The 20,087-nt window shown below is 44.5% G+C and overlaps 1 protein-coding gene and 1 pseudogene across 4 annotated transcripts; both read right to left on the reverse strand.

Moving 5' to 3' along the window:
* LOC109870754 (kinesin heavy chain-like) overlaps positions 1-8,096 on the reverse strand; it is a 41,980-nt pseudogene extending 33,884 nt beyond the window's left edge.
* Positions 8,097-9,129: 1,033 nt separating this feature from the next.
* On the reverse strand, positions 9,130-19,927 carry LOC109871243 (enhancer of polycomb homolog 2). Of its 4 annotated transcripts, none has more exons than XM_031805919.1 (14): positions 19,508-19,927; positions 18,347-18,506; positions 17,818-17,963; positions 17,454-17,660; positions 16,423-16,571; positions 15,335-15,470; positions 14,878-15,090; positions 14,653-14,760; positions 14,333-14,481; positions 13,837-14,144; positions 13,125-13,261; positions 12,803-12,953; positions 12,328-12,607; positions 9,130-10,438 (listed from the first exon to the last, which is right to left on the reverse strand). In XM_031805919.1, exons 1-14 carry the CDS (start codon positions 19,658-19,660, stop codon positions 10,366-10,368), a joined length of 2,370 nt encoding a protein of 789 aa, XP_031661779.1. In that variant the 5' UTR covers positions 19,661-19,927; the 3' UTR covers positions 9,130-10,365. The 4 variants fall into 4 exon arrangements, with proteins under 4 accessions (XP_031661779.1, XP_031661780.1, XP_020317642.1 ...); XM_031805920.1 differs by lacking the exon at positions 19,508-19,927 and adding an exon at positions 19,170-19,275; XM_020462053.2 differs by lacking the exon at positions 19,508-19,927 and adding an exon at positions 19,170-19,274 and having other exon boundaries at positions 14,677-14,760.
* Between the last annotated feature and the right edge of the window lie 160 nt (positions 19,928-20,087).

Here is a 20,087-nt window from a genome sequence, read left to right on the forward strand (position 1 = left end):
TGTTATCATGTGTGTGTATAGTGCATATGTTATCATGTGTGTGTATGCATGTCTCTGTCTATGTTAGTTTTGCTTCAGAGTCCCTGCTGTTCCATAAGGTGTATTTTTTATCAGTTTTTTAAATCTAATTTTACTGCTTGCATCTGTTACCTGATGTATAGTCATGGCTCTATATAGTACTGTGCGCCTCCCATAGCCTGTTCTGGACTTGGGGACTGTGAAGAGACCTCTGGTGGCATGTCTTGTTCGGTATGCATGGGTGTCTGAGCTGTGTGCTATGTCGTTTAAACAGGCAGCTCAGTGCTTTCAACATGTCAATACCTCTTACAAATACAAGTAGTGATGAAGTCAGTCACTACTCTACTTTGAGATGGCGGGTTATGAGTGTTTTAGAACTTCTGTGTAGGATGTACAGCACATGTGGATTCACATGTCCATCTGTGTTTGTGAAATGTCATTGAATGCCTGTGTGAATGTGTGCATGGGGAGCTAGAAGTGCCACAGTCAGAAATACTCTCCCTCCTCTTCCATAGCAAGCGCGTGTATTTATGTGTGCGTGTAGTTGTGCATGTGGGTGTGTGTAGTTGTGTATGTGTCTCTCATCCCTCTTGGAGACAGACCACCACCAGGCACTACTCTATACTGCTGTAGGAGTGAACTATTGCTTCCCACTTTGTTGTTGTCCTGTTAGTCTAATCTAAAAAAAAATATATCTGGGACAGTTGACATTCGGTCAGACTGATTTCAAACCCATGTAATTACCTTAATTTAACAAAGGAGATTAATTGAAAAGCAGCAGAATTGATGGATCTTATAATGAGAGGTTCCTCCTGGCTAAGAGTGGGTTTACTCACCCTGGGGCTTTGATGGTGTGAGGTGGGGGTGGGATTCATTCAACTGAAGGTCATATGCATTTTCCCCGTCAAGCAACGGTGTTTCTAGCTATCCTCCAGTCCCCAGTTTCATCAAGCAACGGTGTTTCTAGCTATCCTCCAGTCCCCAGTTTCATCAAGCAACAGGGTTCTAGCTATCCTTCAGTCCCCAGTTTCATCAAGCAACAGGGTTCTAGCTATCCTCCAGAGTCATGTTCATCAAGCAACAGGGTTCTAGCTATCCTCCAGAGTCCCCAGTTTCATCAAGCAACAGTGTTCTAGCTATCCTCCAGAGTCATGTTCATCAAAGCCCTTGAATAAGTATAAGTATATCGGAAAGTATTCAGACCACTTGACTTTTCCCCCCCCTCATCAATCTACACACAATACTCCATAATGACGAAGCAAAAACATTTTTTAAAAATTGTGGGCAAATTCAAAAATAAATAAAGCCGAAATATCAAATTTACATAAGTATTCGTACCCTTTACTCAGTACTTTGTTGAAGCCCCTTTGGAAGCGATTACAGCCTCGAGTATTCTTGGGTATGACACTTCAAGCTTGGCACACCTGTATTTGGGGAGTTTCTCCCATTCTTCTCTGCAGATCCTCTCAAGCTCTGTCAGGTTGGATAGGGAGCATCGCTGCTCAGCTATTTTCAGGTCTCTCCAGAGATGTTTGATCAGGTTCACGTCCGGGCTCTGGCTGGTCCACTCAAGGACATTCAGAGACTTGTCCCGAAGCCACTCCTGCATTGTCTTGGCTGTGTGCTTAGGGTCGTTGTCCTGTTGGAAGGTGAACCTTCCCCCCCAGCCTGAGGTCCTGGGTGCTCTGGAGAAGGTTTTCGTCAAGGATCTCTCTGTACTTTGCTCCGTTCATCTTTCCCTCGATCCTGACTAGTCTCCCACATCCCCACAGCATGATGCTGCCTCCACCATGCTTCACCTTAGAGATAGTCCCATGTTTCCTCCAGACGTGACCCTTGGCATTCAGGCCAAAGAGTTCAATCTTGGTTTCATCAGACCAGAGAATCTTGTTTCTCATGGTCTGAGAGTCCTTTGGGCAAACTCCAAAGCGGGCTGTCATGTGCCTTTTACTGAGGAGTGGCTTCCGTCTGGCCACTCTACCATAAAGGCCTGATTGGTGGAATTTTGCAGAGATGGTTGTCCTTCTGGAAGGTTTTCCCATTTCCACAGAGGAACTCTGGACCATTGGGTTCTTGGTCACCGCAGCCAGCTCTAGTAAGAGTCTTGGTGGTTCCAAACTTCTTTCATTTAAGAATGATGGAGGCCACGGTGTTCTTGGGGACCTTCAATGCTGCAGACATTTTTTGGTACCCTTCCCCAGATCTGTGCCTCGACACAATCCTGCCTCGGAGCTCTAGAGACAATTCCTTCGACCTCATGTCTTGGTTTTTGCTCTGACATGCACTGTCAACTGTGGGACCTTTATATAGACAGGTGTGTGCCTTTCCAAATCATATCCAATCCACTGAATTTACCACAGGTGGACTTCAATCAAGTTGTAGAAAAATCTCAAGTATAATCAATGGAAACAGGATGCATCTGAGCTCAATTTCGAGTCTCATAGCAAAGTGTCTGAATACTTATGTAGATAAGGTATTTCTGTTTTTTATATTTAATACATTTGCAAACATTTCTAAAAACCTGTTTGCACTTTGTCATTATGGGGTATTGTGATGTCATTATGGGGTATTGTGATGTCATTATGGGGTATTGTGATGTCATTATGGGGTATTGTGATGTCATTATGGGGTATTGTATGTAGATCGATGAGGAAAACATTTTATTTGATCCATTTTAGAATAAGGCTGTAGCGTAACAAAAGGAGAAGGGGCCTGAATACTTTCCAGCAGTGACCATGTAGCTAGAATGCTAACATACTCTAGTCTAGTTTATATTGTTTTGTCAGCATAGTAGTTTAAATTAATAGAAAGTCGGTAAACAGAATGACAAACAAATAAGATGTTGGACAACTGGAGACAACTCACTCTAAAAATGGACTGAAATTAAATACAGTAGAATTCCACAGAATAACTTATGCCTGTAGGAAGAGACTGGCTGGTGTGCCGGCTTTCACATTCTCCACTGTGTGTCGCAGTAGTTTGTGAAGACTACACCCTACACTACTATCCCTAATTCCCCCCTGGCCGGCTACAGCCAGGGAGCCAATTGGAACGTCAGGGCTGCTTTACTGTGATTAAACACTTATTTTAGCTGTGCTGTCACGCTACCCAGATAGGAGAGTAAAATGTCTTAATGAGTTCAGAACGCTCTCCTTCTGTCTACCGCCACTCTGGGGAGGCCAGTGTTCCATACAGTTTAACAGTACCACATGGAATTGAAAGTTCACAGACCACAGTATATAGTGCTGGCCCTCAACTTCACATTACTGTCTGTTGATGTTGGGCAATAGCTCATTATGTACCATGGTTTCAGGGGGCATTGTTGTACAATGTTGTTTATTCATGGGTCTCAAACTCCATCTGTAACTGCAACACTGATCCACAACATTGATCCATAAAAGTATTTTATTTTGCCTCTCTTTGTTCTGGACCAGCTTTCTGACAGAGGAGCGACTTTTCTTTTATAGTGTAGGCAAGGGGTCAAGGACCCCAATAGTGGGAGAGAGAGAAAGCTGTTGTTCTAACAAGGACCCGGTCGCCACGGAAACTGACACCCAAAGGGAGAGTCTTGTGCTGATTGGATGTCGGCCAGCTGTTGAGTGATACAGACTTCTCCCTCTCTGTTTCCCTTCCTCTCCCACTCTTCCCCTCTCTACCCCCTCCCCATCTCTCTCTCTGTTTCCCTTGCTCTCTCACTCTTCCCCTCTCTTCCCCCCTCTCCCTCTTGCTCTCTCACTCTTCCCCTCTCTACCCCCTCTCCCTCTCTCACTCTTCCCCTCTCTACCCCCCATCTCTCTCTCTTGCTCTCTCACTCTTCACCTCTCTACCCACCCATCTCTCTCTCTGTTTCCCTTCCTCTCTCAGTCTACCCCCCCTCTCCCTCTTGCTCTCTCACTCTTCCCCCCTCTACCCCCCCTCTCCCTCTTGCTCTCTCACTCTTCCCCTCTCTACCCCCCCCCCCCCTCTCTTCCTCTCTGTGACAGGAAGGCTGTCTGCTGTGTCTCAATCTCTTGTTCAGTCGAGACCAAGGTCTTCTCAGCATTGTTAAGGTACTGCTTTGTATTCTGGGAGGGGGGGGGGGGGGGGGGTAGAGAGGGGAAGAGTGACAACTGTCAAAGAGACAAGGTTGTCATTCTCAATCATTCCAACCTCCAAAGAGACAAGGTTGTCACTCTCAATCATTCCAACCTCCAAAGAGACAAGGTTGTCACTCTCAATCATTCCAACCTCCAAAGAGACAAGGTTGTCACTCTCAATCATTCCAACCTCCAAAGAGACAAGGTTGTCACTCTCAACCATTCCAACCTCCAAAGAGACAAGGTTGTCACTCTCAACCATTCCAATGTCTTTGTAAGAGAACGTGTTCAATATAGAATGAACTAGTAACATGCCACATCTCCTATAAAGGCACCTCAGGTCAATACACCCCATGTGTTCTAATTGACATGTGAGCATTACTTCAGCCTAGCTTGAAAGACAAATAGGAAACCCATAGCAGTATGGCAGAAATATGCCAGATTTACAAATGCGATCACACACACATACACTATATCCTACAATCTCAATAAATGATGTGTGAACACACACACACATACACTATATCCCACAATCTCAATAAATGATGTGTGAACACACACATACACTATATCCTACAATCTCAATAAATGATGTGTGAACACACACACATACACTATATCCCACAATCTCAATAAATGATGTGTGAACACACACACATACACTATATCCCACAATCTCAATAAATGATGTGTGAACACACACACACACACACACATACACGGTCAAGATGCCATTTTCTCAATAATAGATGTTGTCCCAAAGGAACAGACCTTCGTTCTGCTGGAGAGCATGGTTTCCATCCCACATGAAGGATTCAGAACAAGCATTATTAAATCAAATCAAAGTTTATTTGTCACGTGCGCAGAATACAACCATACAGTGAAATGCTTACTTACAGGCTCTAACCAATAGTGCAAAAAATGTATTAGGTGAACAATAGGTAAGTAAAGAAATAAAAACAACTGTAAAAAGACAGTGAAAAAGTAGTGAGGCTATATACAGTAGAGAGGCTATATACAGACACCGGTTACATACATACAAATCAACATGCTCTCATTGTGTGCTGTGGACATTACTATGGTGGAAGACTGCCTGACTAGGAATGTCTTTCAGCAGAATTAACCTTCTCTGTATCACCTAGGGAAAGTAAAGACAACATGCTCCTTTGGCAAACCTGATGCAGAGAGGGAGAGTTCAGGTGTTGCTGTGGGAGAAAACGGGTCAGATGTACACCTGTACAGCATGTGACCAGCCATACACTCTCCTGCTCTTGGTCAGGGATAGCTAGTGTAAGAGCACATGCAGCAACTGTATGTCTGTGTGTTTGTAATTGTTGATGATGATTCCAGCCAGTGACCTTCTACTCCCCTGTCAATCATTTCTAATGACCTCCTGCCTCCATCGTCATGGAAACAGAATTACCCAAGAGACTGTGCTCCTGCCTCTGTTTAGAGGGAACATTTATCAATAGTAAAGAAAGACACAGCACTATTTCACCCCTATAAAACACACAGACTGGAACAGAACTGGAACAAGGCTGAACTTGTTCGCTTTAATACTGAAGAAAGTCTATCCCCTCAATAGCCTACACATTGTAGTCTCATGTCAATGTTTACAACAATGTATTTTAAACTATAACACATACAAATGAATAATTAATTCAGTTAAATATACTGTATACAGTATATCCTCTGTATCTGTTAAATCATTCATTTAATTTGCGCCAGGTGTGAAGCTGTTTGAGGCTTTGCAATTATATCAATGAAATCATCAGCTTCTTTCTGATAAGCAGTTAGACTACTGTAGGTTACAAAATTGAAATTATACTGCAAATCAATACCTCTAATTGTCGGGGCAAGAATAAGAGGATTACACGGTGCATTGCTTTATTTTACATGATACTCTAGACTTCTAGTGAATATCTCATTTATGTATCTATCTGAATTAGTGGAACAGACAGTAAGAACTAGACTAGGCCTAAGTGTGTGTGTCTGTGTGTGTGTGCGTGTTTGAGTGGGTTACCTAACACTTCCCACTTCCCCCACTTTACAAATGATGCATGCATTCACGGCTGTGCTTCCCTTTGTAGTCTGTAATAGTTTGCAAGCCCTGCCACATCCGACAAGTGTCGGAGCTGGTGTAGAAGGTGTGGGGGTATGCAACCATACCCCCAACCTTCCCCTGGGCCAAGGCAAACACTGGTCAGGCCATATGCAACCATACCCCCAACCTTCCCCTAGGCTAAGACAAACACTGGTCAGGCCATGTGCAACCATACCCCCAACCTTCCCCTGGGCTAAGACAAACACTGGTCAGGCCATGTGCAACCATACCACCAACCTTCCCCTGGGCTAAGACAAACACTGGTCAGGCCATGTGCAACCATACCCCCAACCTTCCCCTGGGCAAAGGCAAACACTGGTCAGGCCACATGCAACCATATCCCCAACCTTCCCCTGGGCTAAGACAAACACTGGTCAGGCCATGTGCAACCATACCCCCAACCTTCCCCTGGGCCAAGGCAAACACTGATCAGGCCATGTGCAACCATACCCCCAACCTTCCCCTGGGCTTAGACAAACACTGGTCAGACCATATGCAACCATACCCCCAGCCTTCCCTGGGCTAAGGCAAACACTGGTCAAGCCATGTGCAACCATACCCCCAACCTTCCCCTGGGCTAAGACAAACACTGGTCAGGCCATGTGCAACCATACCCCCAACCTTCCCCTGGGCACAGGCAAACACTGGTCAGGCCATGTGCAACCATACCCCCAACCTTCCCCTGGGCAAAGGCAAACACTGGTCAGGCCATGTGCAACCATATGCGTGTGTGAGCAAATTATGAAGTGAGTGTTTGTGTACGTGAGTACAAGGGTCAACTCAAGCTCACTTAGATATTGCTGTGAAGTTGTGTGTGTGTGTTTGTTTGTTTGTTTGTTTGTATGACATGAATGTAAACAACTGAACATTTGTTAAACACCACCGCCGTCAGGCTATGGCAGCCTCTGCAGCCTCACTCTTCCCACGATATCAAAGTATTTTTTGAGAAGGCGCGAAAATGAAATACATTATTTGGTACAATTTTGATTATGGAAGATTGAATAGGCGTGATTCAAACAATTTGCTTGGAATTGTTTTGTAGCTGACATCTTTATCTGTGCATGAGAGCGCATCCAACTCAGTTTCCCCACCAGAAAACACGCGATAACGTCAAGTGTTGAGTATTCGCGCACGCAATTCAGGAGGAAACAAGCGCGGATGAGTGTCAGCTCACTGAACCGCAGTACATTACTGGATTTGCTTCCATTGATAGCAGAGTTAAGGAAATATTTATATAAATATCGGTCCCTTTTTGGCGTTTACACCATTATTATTCCAAACAATTGCCCATTTAGGCCCCACCCATGTCCGTGATCAAGGTTACACATCACCGTTTGTTTTGCCAAACTGAATTTGTGAGTGAATATAAACACCTGTGCACCATGGCTTTGTTTGTAGACTACACAATGAACATTAGGTCTATCAAATCGTTTTGCTCACCGTTATTACCACCGTATCTTCGCCCTTGAATTTCGGAATGTATTTGTCTCTGTTGGTTGAAGGGCCTGAATCGGCACATCACTTTCACACCGCACTCAGCAGCATCCGCCATGTCCACAGTACTACGTTATATCCAACCAGATATCCCAAATAACTTTCTCTGCGTATCGTGAAGTTTACACCAGGTTTCTTCGAAGAGGTGAGGTTAACCACTCCTTTCCAATGTGGTTCGCTGAAATTCAATCTCGAGCGTCCATTCCTGTCAATTCAACAATTGGTGGTAGGCTGAATTCAAGTTGAAAAAAAATAGCTTGATGAATGAATGGTCTGTTATGGATTTGAGTTCAAGTTTCCATTTTCGTGGTCAAATATTTGCTTCAGACTTCCAGTATTCCCGTATCCACCGATGGCGCCGTGCATCATAACCAGCATCCACCAATTTGAAGCTCGTTGCGCTGATGCTGTCCAGTCAATCCCATCTAGGTCCACCCAAGAGATGGGGATGCTGATGTTGCAGTTTATCACGTGCTTGCATCCCGAACATGACACCAATGCAATTTTGGGAGCAGTAGTGAAATCATATTGATAAACGTTACAATAAGTTATTGCCATTGATATTACTTTGAAAATGTTATACACCTAGTCCCCTAATTTAACTCATCACCACATAAGACATTTCTGTGTAAAATAGAATTGATGGTCCAATATGATCCTTTAAGAAGGCACAGTGATGTCGAAACGTTGATGTTTTACCCAATAAATTACTGGGCGTTTATATATGTTCAGCTATTTCAAAAAAATTGCTTGCAGTTTATTCAGAGTTAGTCAGCACCTCTACACAAAAAACATTCCTCTGGGTGTGCTCCAGCTTCTTATTCGATAAATATGATCCTTTGAAAGCTAATCACTCAACCCAATGCTTCCCTCTAGTGGGTTTCCTATGAATGAGGGGGCCTCTGATGTCCCCCAACGCTAATAAGGGGTCCATTCAACCTGTCAGCCTGGCTAGGGGAAGGGTTAGCTAACCTGCTAAATAGTTGCAAAGGAGCTAAAACTAGTTGCTAATTAGCTAGAACTGTCCCTGATGAGATTCGAACACACAACCTTTGCGGTTTAGAGACGTTCACCTGATCAACCACCCTGCTTTTGTTTTTACCTCAAGTAACCATGTCTTATGTAAACATACCAAACATAACATATACTAACTTGAGCTTCCCGAATGTACCTCTACTATGTTACGTCTAGTCTATGAGACCAGGCTGGTCCATGTCTTTAGTTGGCCTACCTTACATGACTAAAACCTCACTCGAGATCTTGCATCGGAATACATTTCAGACTGCAGTGAAGGATAACTACTAAACAGAGTATAGAACATTCTGAAGACTAAAACATAGCAACAGATGTAGCATACAATCACTTTCTTGAGTAAAACTTCACTTAAGGCTAAATACATAACTCACTTTGGTGAAGAAAAACGCAAACAATAAGAAAGAGAGTTAATATACTGATATGAATAGATATGTTTATTTCCCAGCACTTTTTTCTGAAACCCTCCAAGAACAAGTAACAGGGAAACAGGTATGTCTGAAGAAATAGTGCATGAACACTAGATAATTATCTAAACATATTTCTAATATCTGTACAGGAATCACTACATCAACTACACTAATCTACAGGAGAGGTCAAGCACCGACCATCAGACATCGTTTCAACATGTTTCTTGCCCCTTCACCAAGGGAGAAAAAAAAATCCCAAAAATATTGATCTGCACCCCCCAATCCAAAGGGTTAGTCATTCAACAGAGTTGCCAAGTAATCTTCAAGATTACACCGCGTAATACATTACAGATAGAATGGTAAGATTCCTATGTACTCTTCATTGGCTCCCTACCTGTGTAAAAAGACAAATATATTATTTAAAAAAAAAATGGGTTTCCTGCTTTACATTTGCAGATAGATCTTAGGATGCATTTATTTGTCATTTCAAATAAATAGGTTTGTATGGCGAATGGCACATTTAAGATTTCTTCACTGTTTTTGGAAAATTCTGCATTGAATGAAAAAATAAAAAACAGAATTAAAAAGACAAATTCCTGTTACAACTGACAAAGTAACAGAAAATAAATTGTCTGAAGGGGAAAATACCATTACTAATCTAACGTTACTTACAAAAAGACTATATCTATTCAATTTGTGAAACCAAATCAAAAATCAGGATAATTTTTCCATCTTCAGAAGAAAAAAAAAGCACAATAATAAAATATGCTAGCAACACCAATGTCCACATTTTGCGGATTCATTTCCTCTTTAGAGATACAAAAATGTAAACATTGCAAAATAAATAGTGAAAACGAGTGATACGGGATCCGTGGTTCATGCTCATGATCCCAACAACAAACAAGTCTTTTTTTTGCTTTTTCTCATGTACAACTTTTTTTTTTGCATTTTTAAGTGCAAAAGCATGATGACAAATTCGCTAGAATTCAAGTAACAGAAAAAAAGAAACATACCAATGATACAAATATACTATTTTACAAGTTAGTGATATTCCCAATTTACAAAATGTACATTTATAATAGACAAATTTGTTATAATATTTTGATATGCTCGATTCTGTATAGGTCCTTGTATATGCTTGCCCTCTGGTGGCTGGGGCTTGCATTCTTTCTAGCGGAGGCGAGTTAGTTTGTCACATTCACCGGTCTGAGGGGAGGAGGAAGGGACGAGGTTATGTCACCTCCATCGGTACTGTGGTCTCTGAAATACCGTTCAGCGCAAGTCTCTCCGGTTCGTGATTATCCCTGAAAAAAATTAAGAAATAGTCATTCATTATTCAGATAAAGAGCAAATTGGTATGCCTGGAAAATTAAAAACACATGTACAGTACCAGTCAAAAGCGGAGACGCATGTACTCATTCAAGGATTTTTCTATATTTTTTTACTATTTTCTACATTGTAGAATAATAGTGAAGACATCAAAACTATGAAATAACACATATGGAATCATGTAGTAACCAAAAAAGTGTTAAACAAATCCAAATATTTTAGATTCTTAATTTAAAAAGGCACTCTCACATCTGAGCTATCTTTTTTGCGGGTGCATGGTAACTGAATAAAGTGAGAAAAAAAGAAGAACCCCGCACGATAGTATCACTGCTTTTTAATAAGCATTACGTATCAGCCTCTATTGAACCAGGCAAGTCAGTTAAGAACAATTTCTTATTTTCAATGACGGCCTAGGAACAGTGGGTTAACTGCCTGTTCAGGGGCAGAACGACAGATCTGTACCTTGTCAGCTCGGGGGTTTGAACTTGCAACCTTCCGGTTACTAGTCCAACGCTCTAACCACTAGGCTACCCTGCCATCGTCTTTTACTCAGAGTATTATTAGTATCACCTCCCCTGTCTGATATCATAACTTTCTCTATGCCACAAAATCTTGAAAATAAATACAGGCCACATTGACATTTAATAATTTAGATAACATGGGTGGTGGAGCACATAATGTCATTTATTTGGAACTGATTTCCTGTCTGTGGGTGGCAGAAATATTCGCACTTCATATTGTTGCACTGTGCTCAACCTTTAATAGCTGCCATTCGGAAGATGCCATAAAAGAGCCTGGCTGATGTTCTTTTGTGGCTGGCAGTTGGCATGGACCAATTTATTGTGTAAACTGCGAGCTCTCCTATATACAATAAGTGGTGGATTCTTAAATTCAGCTGGCAAAGCTGGGTCCGATGATAAAATATGCCAGTGTTTCTTGACAGCATCTCCCACTTTTCACGAGTTCAAAGTATATGTGGTTGTGGACATTACAGAGTGTTATTTAGCTCTAGTGGCTCTTCTTTGGTCAAATAGCCTTGAGGTGTGTTTGGGTCATTGTCCTGTTGAAAAACAAATGATAGTGGAACTAAGCCCAAATCAGATGGGATGGCAGATCGCTGCTGTGGTAGACATGCTGGGTAAGTTTGCCTTGAATTCTAAATATATCACAGACAGTGTCACGTGCAAAGCACCCCCACACCACCTCCTCCATGCTTCACGGTGGGAACCACACATGCAGAGATCAGTTCACCTACTCTACATCTCACAAAGACAATGGCTGGAACCAAAAATCTCAAATTTGGACTCATAATACCAAAGGACAGATTTCCACCGGTCTAATGTCCATTGCTCATGTTTCTTGGCCCAAGCAACTCTTCTTATTGGTGTCCTTTAGTAGTGGTTTCTTTGCAGCAATTCGACCACGAAGGCCTGATTCACACAGTCTCCTCTGAACAGGTGATGTTGAGATGTGTCTGTTACTTTAACTCTATGAAGCATTTATTTGGGCTGCAATTTCTGAGGCTGGCAAGTCTAATGAACTTATCCTCTGCAGCAGAGGTGACTCTGGGTCTTCCTTTCCTGTGGCTGTCCTCATGAGAGACAGTTTCATCATAGCGCTTGGTGGCTTTTGCAACTGCCCTTAAACTTTCAAAGTTCTTGCCATTTTCAGGACCTTCATGTCTTAAAGTAATGACGGACTGTCATTTCTCTTTGCTTATTTGAGCTGTTCTTGCCGTAATATGGACTTGGTCTTTTAAAATATAATAAAAAATCTAAAATATATTTTGATTTGTTTAACACTTTTTTGGTTACTACATGATTCCATGTGTGTTATTTCATTTTCAGAAATGAAAAGGTCTTACCTGGCCATGCTGCTGATGGCAGGCGTCACCTTGGGCACGCGGTCCAGGCTGCTTGTGGCCATGGTGGCCAGCTTCAAGGAAGACGGTGAGGGCCGGGCATTGTGGTGGTGGTGGGCAGGGGAGACAGCGCTGCCGTGGCCCCGGTGATTGGGCAGAGACTGGGGTGTGGTCGAGTGGGAAGCAGGGAGCAGAGGGCCACCGCTGGATGGGGTCCGACCTGACCTGTCCAACCCTGTGCCGCCCTGGGATGTGCTGGTAGAGTGAGGAGGTCTGGAGGTCCCTGCAGGAGAGGTGATATGACACCGTCAAACCCGAGTAGGCCTATTACCCCGAATAAGCACATATCTTAAAATGTGAATTAATGAAGTGGGGTGGTCATTTTGCAATGACTCAACTCCTCTACGGAACCCAACAACAAAATAATATCTGAGAGTAGTCCATAGATTTCAAATGCATGATATATTCTGAAGCGGACCTAAAGGCTGGACGACCCCGTTGACGCTGGTGTTGTCTGGTTTGTTCTCATTGTTGACCTGGCCTGGAGCACTGATCACAGCTGATGCAGCAAAATGGGCGCCGGCCGAGTCAAGAGTCTTTGATATGATGCAGTCAGTGGAGCCAGCAGTCTACAACACAATATAACGACAGTCTTTAGAACAGAACACGGCCATAGCAGTCATCCAAACACACACGGAGCTGTTTGACACCTATCACCACATTAAATGAAAAAGCATTCTGCCCCACCGACTGGACTGAAGTCATTAGGAATGCTGTGTAAGGGGTGAAAGACTGTGTACCTGTGTGTTTTGTCGCTCGGGCAGTGAGAAATGCTGCTGGGGAGGAGGAGCTTTCAGCTGCAGTTGAGCCAGCTGCTGTTTCTGCATCTGGGCCAGAGCCTGCTGATGGACCTGGTATTGTTCCTCTGTGATGCCACCTGCAGATACAGGAGATCAAGGCCATCAGACTAAGAACAACAGAGATAAAAGAGAGACCAATACATATACTATTGGTGGTGTGCACAGCAACAAGAGAGGGAAGATAAGAAGACTGTGATACAGCATCCTTGAAGGGAGGAGGATATGGTGAGGAGATGAAGACTGCCTGCGGTGCCACTCCTTAACACTAGGGGTCAGAGAGAAGAAGCGACCAAGGAAATTGCAAACAGAAACAGGAGAGAGGCCAGTTCCTCAATATGCAAGCTCCTAACATGCTACAGTTCAGTGGCAGTCTTTCCACTTCCCTGAACAAATCATTTCTGACTGGGAGTTGTGAATCAACCATTCCTGGCAGATCTGAGAACAGTTTCTGTTGAGAAATTTGAGGAAGACCATGGGGGCTAACAGGAAAACAAAACCACAATGTGAAATTTAACAGAAGAACCAAATGTGTTCCACAAGCAGTATTATCACAATATAGCCAAGATAGAAACTGTATACAGTTCAATTATGTTTGATAGTGGCTTGGAAAGTGGAAGATGGACCTTCACTATGGTGTTGAGGAGGAGCTCACCTGAGCCACTGTTCTTGGTGTGGACAAACAGCCCTCCAGACAACCTGTTGTCCATGGAAGGTCTACCTGTCCTGCCTTCCCCACTGTCGTCACCCTGGGTAGACCTAGGTCTGAAAAAGCGCCACCTCAGGGCTTGAATGTTGCTCAGAAGGTCTGTCAGGGAGGATGCAGAGCCAGGCATAGTTCGATGGTTCTGTGTGGGTACTTGGTGGTCAGAAAGGCCCTTGGGGAAGGAGGAGCTGAAGACACCTGAGTCTAGCTGCTTCAGTACTCCATCCAGGTCTGACGATGCCCGATCCAACAGGACCCTGAGAGAAGAGGAGATTATTCATAAATGTTAACTCACATTATGATTTGACTTAAATCAAAGTCGCGATAAATACCTAACCTACAATATACCTAACCTATAGCATAACAATCAGAACAGAAGACGGCGAAGACCAATATTTCAAAGGAGAATAAGTGGACGCAGTGTGAGAGGTATGCTGTGACATACCTGCCACCTCGGCCCACTCTCCTACGGGCCAGTCCCACACATCGTTGGGGTACAGAGAGGGCGGTGAGGGACTGACGATGCCGCAGAGCATCCAGCCCTGCCAACTCAGGGTGATCCCACAGGAGCCCAGAGGTCTGGTCCAAACAGGGCTGGAGAGACAGGCAGAGGCAACCGTTACTCATTTAGGCTAGTTACCAGTGACATACAGACGGGACCAAATACCACCTTAGCCACAGACTAGACCCAATAGCACAATATTACCACCGATACTAATAATGTGTGGAATTGCAAACGAATGCGAGAGAATATACTTTAATTACAGTTGTGATTGCAGTGAGACTCACAGCAAGGTAATGGCATCCTGCTTTCCTTCTGAAGGCAAACGTTCCATCTGGATCATTCTCCTCGTCCGGTTCTGATGATGGAGACTGAAGGAGAAGACAAAAAACCAACACTATAAAATGCACACAAACTAAATATGTCATAAAGCATGAACTTCTTCAATATGATATTATCATCAGGACCCTGTTCTCAGAGGTACTGACCAGTGGGTAGTCCTCCTCTCCAGAGCTGTGGAAGTCATACTGTTTAATATCGGCCTTGTTAACGATGTGCTGGCGCTTGGCAGGCCTGCCGGGGCGGCACAGAGGTTCCCGCCTGGTGTACTTTTTCTTTGGTCTGACAAAGTCAAAGGGATCCTCGTCCTTCACCGAGACATGGTGGTACCCGTGGTAGGGGAGACCACCTGACTTATGCGTCTGATAGAGAAAGACAGTGGAGTTAAAGGTCGTTAAGTGTCGGAGCCACACAGACAAGATTTCTTCATAGTCAAATGATCAGAGTGAGAAGAGTTCATTGCTACACTCAATTTCTTGAAATGTAATCAGTGTTTCATCCTCCAGCATCTCCCTATTCTGATCTGCTTGGTGGTCAAATGTAATCCCCCCCCCCCAGGTAAAAGTAAAGAGGTAATGTTATGGTTGATAGAAGCCCTAATATTACCTTGATTTTGATCTCAGCTTTGTGGTTATGGCGGTTTCCGTTGGTTACAGTGATTGGAACTGTGTAGACGGGCTTCTCAGCCAGAGGGGCTGTCACCTCACTGAGGACTTCACCTGTAAAGTCACCCATCTGATATCTACACAGAAACAACACATAAATAATAAGAATACATTCATTCAATATACAGGGGGTGGGGGGGGGAATGTAAAATAAAATAGGCAGCTGTAACTTGACCATCATTCATATTGACTTGACGGTATTCACCGTCAACATGAAAGAACAGGCCGAGACAAGCCTTTTCTTTCAGCACCGGGACTAGTGTGTTACAGTGTTAGAAACTAGGTGACCTGCAGCCCGCTCCGACAGACCACCTGGCATGACCTGCAGCCCACTCCGACAGACCACCTGGCATGACCTGCAGCCCGCTCCGACAATGACCACTCGGCATGACCTGCAGCCCGCTCCGACAGACCACCTGGCATGACCTGCAGCCCACTCCGACAGACCACCTGGCATGACCTGCAGCCCGCTCCGACAATGACCACTCGGCATGACCTGCAGCCCGCTCCGACAATGACCACTCGGCATGACCTGCAGCCCGCTCCGACAATGACCACTCGGCATGACCTGCAGCCCGCTCCGACAATGACCACTCGGCATGACCTGCAGCCCGCTCCGACAATGACCACTCGGCATGACCTGCAGCCCGCTCCGACAATGACCACTCGGCATGACCTGCAGCCCGCTCCGACAATGACCACTCGGCATGACCTGCAGCCCGCTCCGACAATGACCACTCGGCATGACCTGCAGCCCGCTCCGACAATGACCACTCGGCATGACCTGCAGCCCACTCCGACAATGACCACTCGGCATGACCTGCAGCCCTCTCCGACAATGACCACTCGGCATGACCTGCAGCCCGCTCCGACAATGACCACTCGGCATGACCTGCAGCCGTGCCTGCTCTTAACACAGGAAGCCCTGCTGGGTTCCTCCAGGACACAGGCTACAGTCACACGCGCATTGTGAGAAACAAGGCACCAATAAGGCACAGACTACAATCTCACAATGCTTTTATGGCTCACCTTTTCTCCACCACCTCCAGGGTGAGGTGCAGCAGCTCTCTCTTGCTCTTCTCCCTCCGCTTGATCATCTCCAGGATGGTGACCGTCCGGCTGAACTCCCTCCTCAGCTTCAACATCTTCTCATAGGACGCCTCGTCATTCTTACGGTTCTAAACATCGAGAGACACGGTCAAACAACTATACCAACCCTCAGGATCATCAAGCCTACACAGGGGACCCGAGTGAGAAGGGTACAGAGAGACATAAATGCTTGTATAGCACATTACAGGGGCGACAACATATTGTAGCTAATGTAACGGATGTGAAACGGCTAGCTTAGCTAGCGGTGCGCGCTAAATAGCGGTTCAATCAGTGACGTCACTTGGCCGCGGCTTTTGTGGAGCGATGGGTAACAATGCTTATAGGGTGATTGTTGTTGATGTATGCAGAGGGTCCCTGGTTCGCGCCCGGGTATGGGCGTAGGGGACGGTCTAAAGTTATACTGTTACACTAACATGAAACAAATCACATGCAACATCATTCAATTAATAATTAAATTGTGCACGGCTCCAAGTCTTGATAGAACAGAAACTATTTTTTTAAGTTTTCCTTTGCAATGGGGCTCCCGAGAGGCACAGCGGTCTGCGTCTCAGTGCTAGAGACGTCACTACAGACCCTGGTTCGATTCCAGGCTGCATCACAACCCGACATGATTGGGAGTCCCATAGGGCAGCATACCATTTTTTTTACACCTTTATTTAACCAGGTAGGCTAGTTGAGAACAAGTTCTCATTTGCAACTGCGACCTGGCTAAGATAAAGCAAAACAATTGGCCCAGTGTCGTCTGGGTTAGGGTTTTGCCGGCATTGTAAATAAGAATTTGTTATTAACTTAATTGCCTAGTAAAATAATAAAAAATTTATATAAGAGTCGCTACAATAAAGGTCATCACAGACTGAAAGAGCAGCAAATGATCGCCTAATACTGAAACTGCAAATAATCTAAGTGCGAGGAGACACTTCAGTCCACGCCACGTGATTCTAATTTCTCACCTTCCTGGTCTGCATCTTCTCTGTGCGTCGTCTGAATGCCACGTAGGCGTCGTTGTTGGTGGAGCCGTCCCTCTTCTCCAACTTGATGAGGGGGATGAGCGACGGGCCCCGGCAGTTCTTCCTCTTCCTCACCCAGTAGTCGTACACTGCCTTCAGGAGGTAGTCATCCTCGTTCAGCAGCAGTTTGGCCTCTGTGATAGTGACCATCTGTGAGAAGACGTGAGATGAGTTCAGTTTATTACAATGTTTCCCTTGATTATTTTCCAGAGCAAACACCTCTTATAGCAGCATTACAACCAGGTCAATCTTCTATAAACACAGATAACACAATTGCTGCTGGTCCAGACGGAGGGTGTTATGTTACCTGATTTGTGCTGGCTTTCTCCAACCTGTCCACCATGGTCTCAAACTGTATGGGTTTGATTTCCATCTTGCGGTTGAGTCTGTTGAGGAGGATCTCATCCTCTGAGTCCATGTCATAGTCTGGCTGCTCATTGTCCAGACCCAGGGCTGTGAGAGGAGGAAGAGAGGATAAAATGAAGTCAGCAAAGGCTTTCTTGGTGCAAATGCTTTAGTGTAGGGCCTCTTTAACCAATTACAGTTGGTCGGCTGCTGGACAGATTTCATCTTGTGAAAGTGATGTGGTAACAACTGACATCAATTGTTCGGTAACCTTGGCTAATATGTACTAGCTAGCTGGTCAAAGAGTCACTATTCAGATGTGGCACGCAACCTTTCAGAAACTATTTGATAGCTTGTCCTCTGAGTCAAAATGTGTGTTAGAGTCAATATGCGTGTGTGTTAGAGTCAATATGCGTGTGTGTGTGTGTTAAGAGAGTTGGATTGGAGGGGGTCTAGCCTATAGAGGCTGCTTCCAAGGAAATGCTACTGACGCTGGATGTGGAAGAGCTGTTTGGGGATCCTGAGCTCTCCTTTGTAGAGGCGGTCGTAGTAAGTGATGTTGCTCTCTGCCTCAGGCACCGGGATGACCATGTTCTCCTTTTTCTCCCTGAAAACCGACTGAGCAGAGATGGCCCTCTGGAGATGATGCTCCTGAGAGAGGGAGAGAAATATTCAATTTCTTTGAAACCCTATATTTGCACAATTCAGAAAGCGAGAGAGTGAGACGGAGGAAGAACCAGATATAAAGTGAGTAAGGGAGAGAAAGAATGATGAGATTAACTTAATATGTTTACTTTGTAACTGACCGGCTCTGTATTTTAAATTAAATAAATCCCATGTTTGCATAGCATGAATGCAAGAGGCTGCCTTTCATATACTGTACAAACGGAGAGCAGACAAGACCGTTTTGTCTGCAAATAACACTTTGTATGGCCTGGGTTCATTGGCAGCACAGCTGCACAGGCAAAACAACAGCGGCTTGCAGCATGGTGATGAAACCTCCTGCAACAACTTGAAAGGTGTAGGAATCCTTTCATTGCTGTTTGACTGCAGGCAATACTACATCTGCACTGATGTAACAAGAATACAGATCAAAGACAGAAGTAGCTAGCTACCCTGCTAGTCTAACAAGTGGGCCAAGGTTATTTTACGGCGCCTATAGCCATCTGCCACCCACACATCTCCTGTTAGTTACTTAGTGAAGACAGTTAGCTAGAGTTAACCCAAGTTAACTAACCGTTAGCCAACTAGTATACAATAGTTACTTTATTTGATTACCTACTTCAGGCATATACAGTTGAATAAGAAACTCACTGTAAATTAGCTAGCTAATGTTAGCCCAGCTAACTTGTTACGACAACGCACGCCTGTTTGTTATCAATAGCAACCAAGACATTTTACGTAAAATCATTCACGTCACTAGTCGAAGAAAGCGTCACCAATCATACAGAAGCCTCGTTGTTTACGCTATGAGAGTATATATTGGCGTAAAGACCACGATTTACTACGCAACGAGCGTGAAATGAAGGACCCACAGCATAGACATAACATACGCACAAGACGTTGCGTAAACGCATCAAGAATACAATCGCCCTGCTGTGCACCTGAAATATATTTTTTAAGAGATCTCAATTTTAAAACGTTTTTCTTACCGATTCTTCTTCTTTTTCCATCCCCGTAGGCATTTGGGGCACAGCCCGGTTGATCGAAACGCAGTCATTTAGGTCTGGAAGGTCTTTGTTGCGGTATATGGGGAGAGGTTTGGCGGCGTCTAGCGCTCGCGCTCGGAACGATAGTTTACTCATTGTTGGCCCCTATCGCAATCACATTGAATGCGAAGAAAACATGTATCCCGCCCGAATTCGCTCAAAAACTCGGTATAAATCCACAAGGGACTCCGCTGTTTCCACACTAGAAGGATTCATTGGTTCTCATTCGGTCGAAATTCAATGTGAAAAGCCATTTCTGGTCGCGTTCACATGGATTTAGAAGCTATTTTTCTCGGTTGATCCTCTCCCAGTGCCATGGAAAACATGGCGGACATGTCCACAGCGTCTGAGCAATCCCGACAGCCAGCGCGACACATCCGAAAAACATGGGCCCTGGTGTTGCGCGCGCATCTCATACAACACGCATGAAGAAATCATGTAACATGGTTTTAATGACTATGCATGCAAACGCCACACTTTGAATTTTACCTTAAGTATTACTTTTTAGTTGTGTTGGAAAAAC

Source organism: Oncorhynchus kisutch, linkage group LG26 (genome assembly GCF_002021735.2).
Source record: "Oncorhynchus kisutch isolate 150728-3 linkage group LG26, Okis_V2, whole genome shotgun sequence".
Taxonomy (NCBI): domain Eukaryota; kingdom Metazoa; phylum Chordata; class Actinopteri; order Salmoniformes; family Salmonidae; genus Oncorhynchus; species Oncorhynchus kisutch.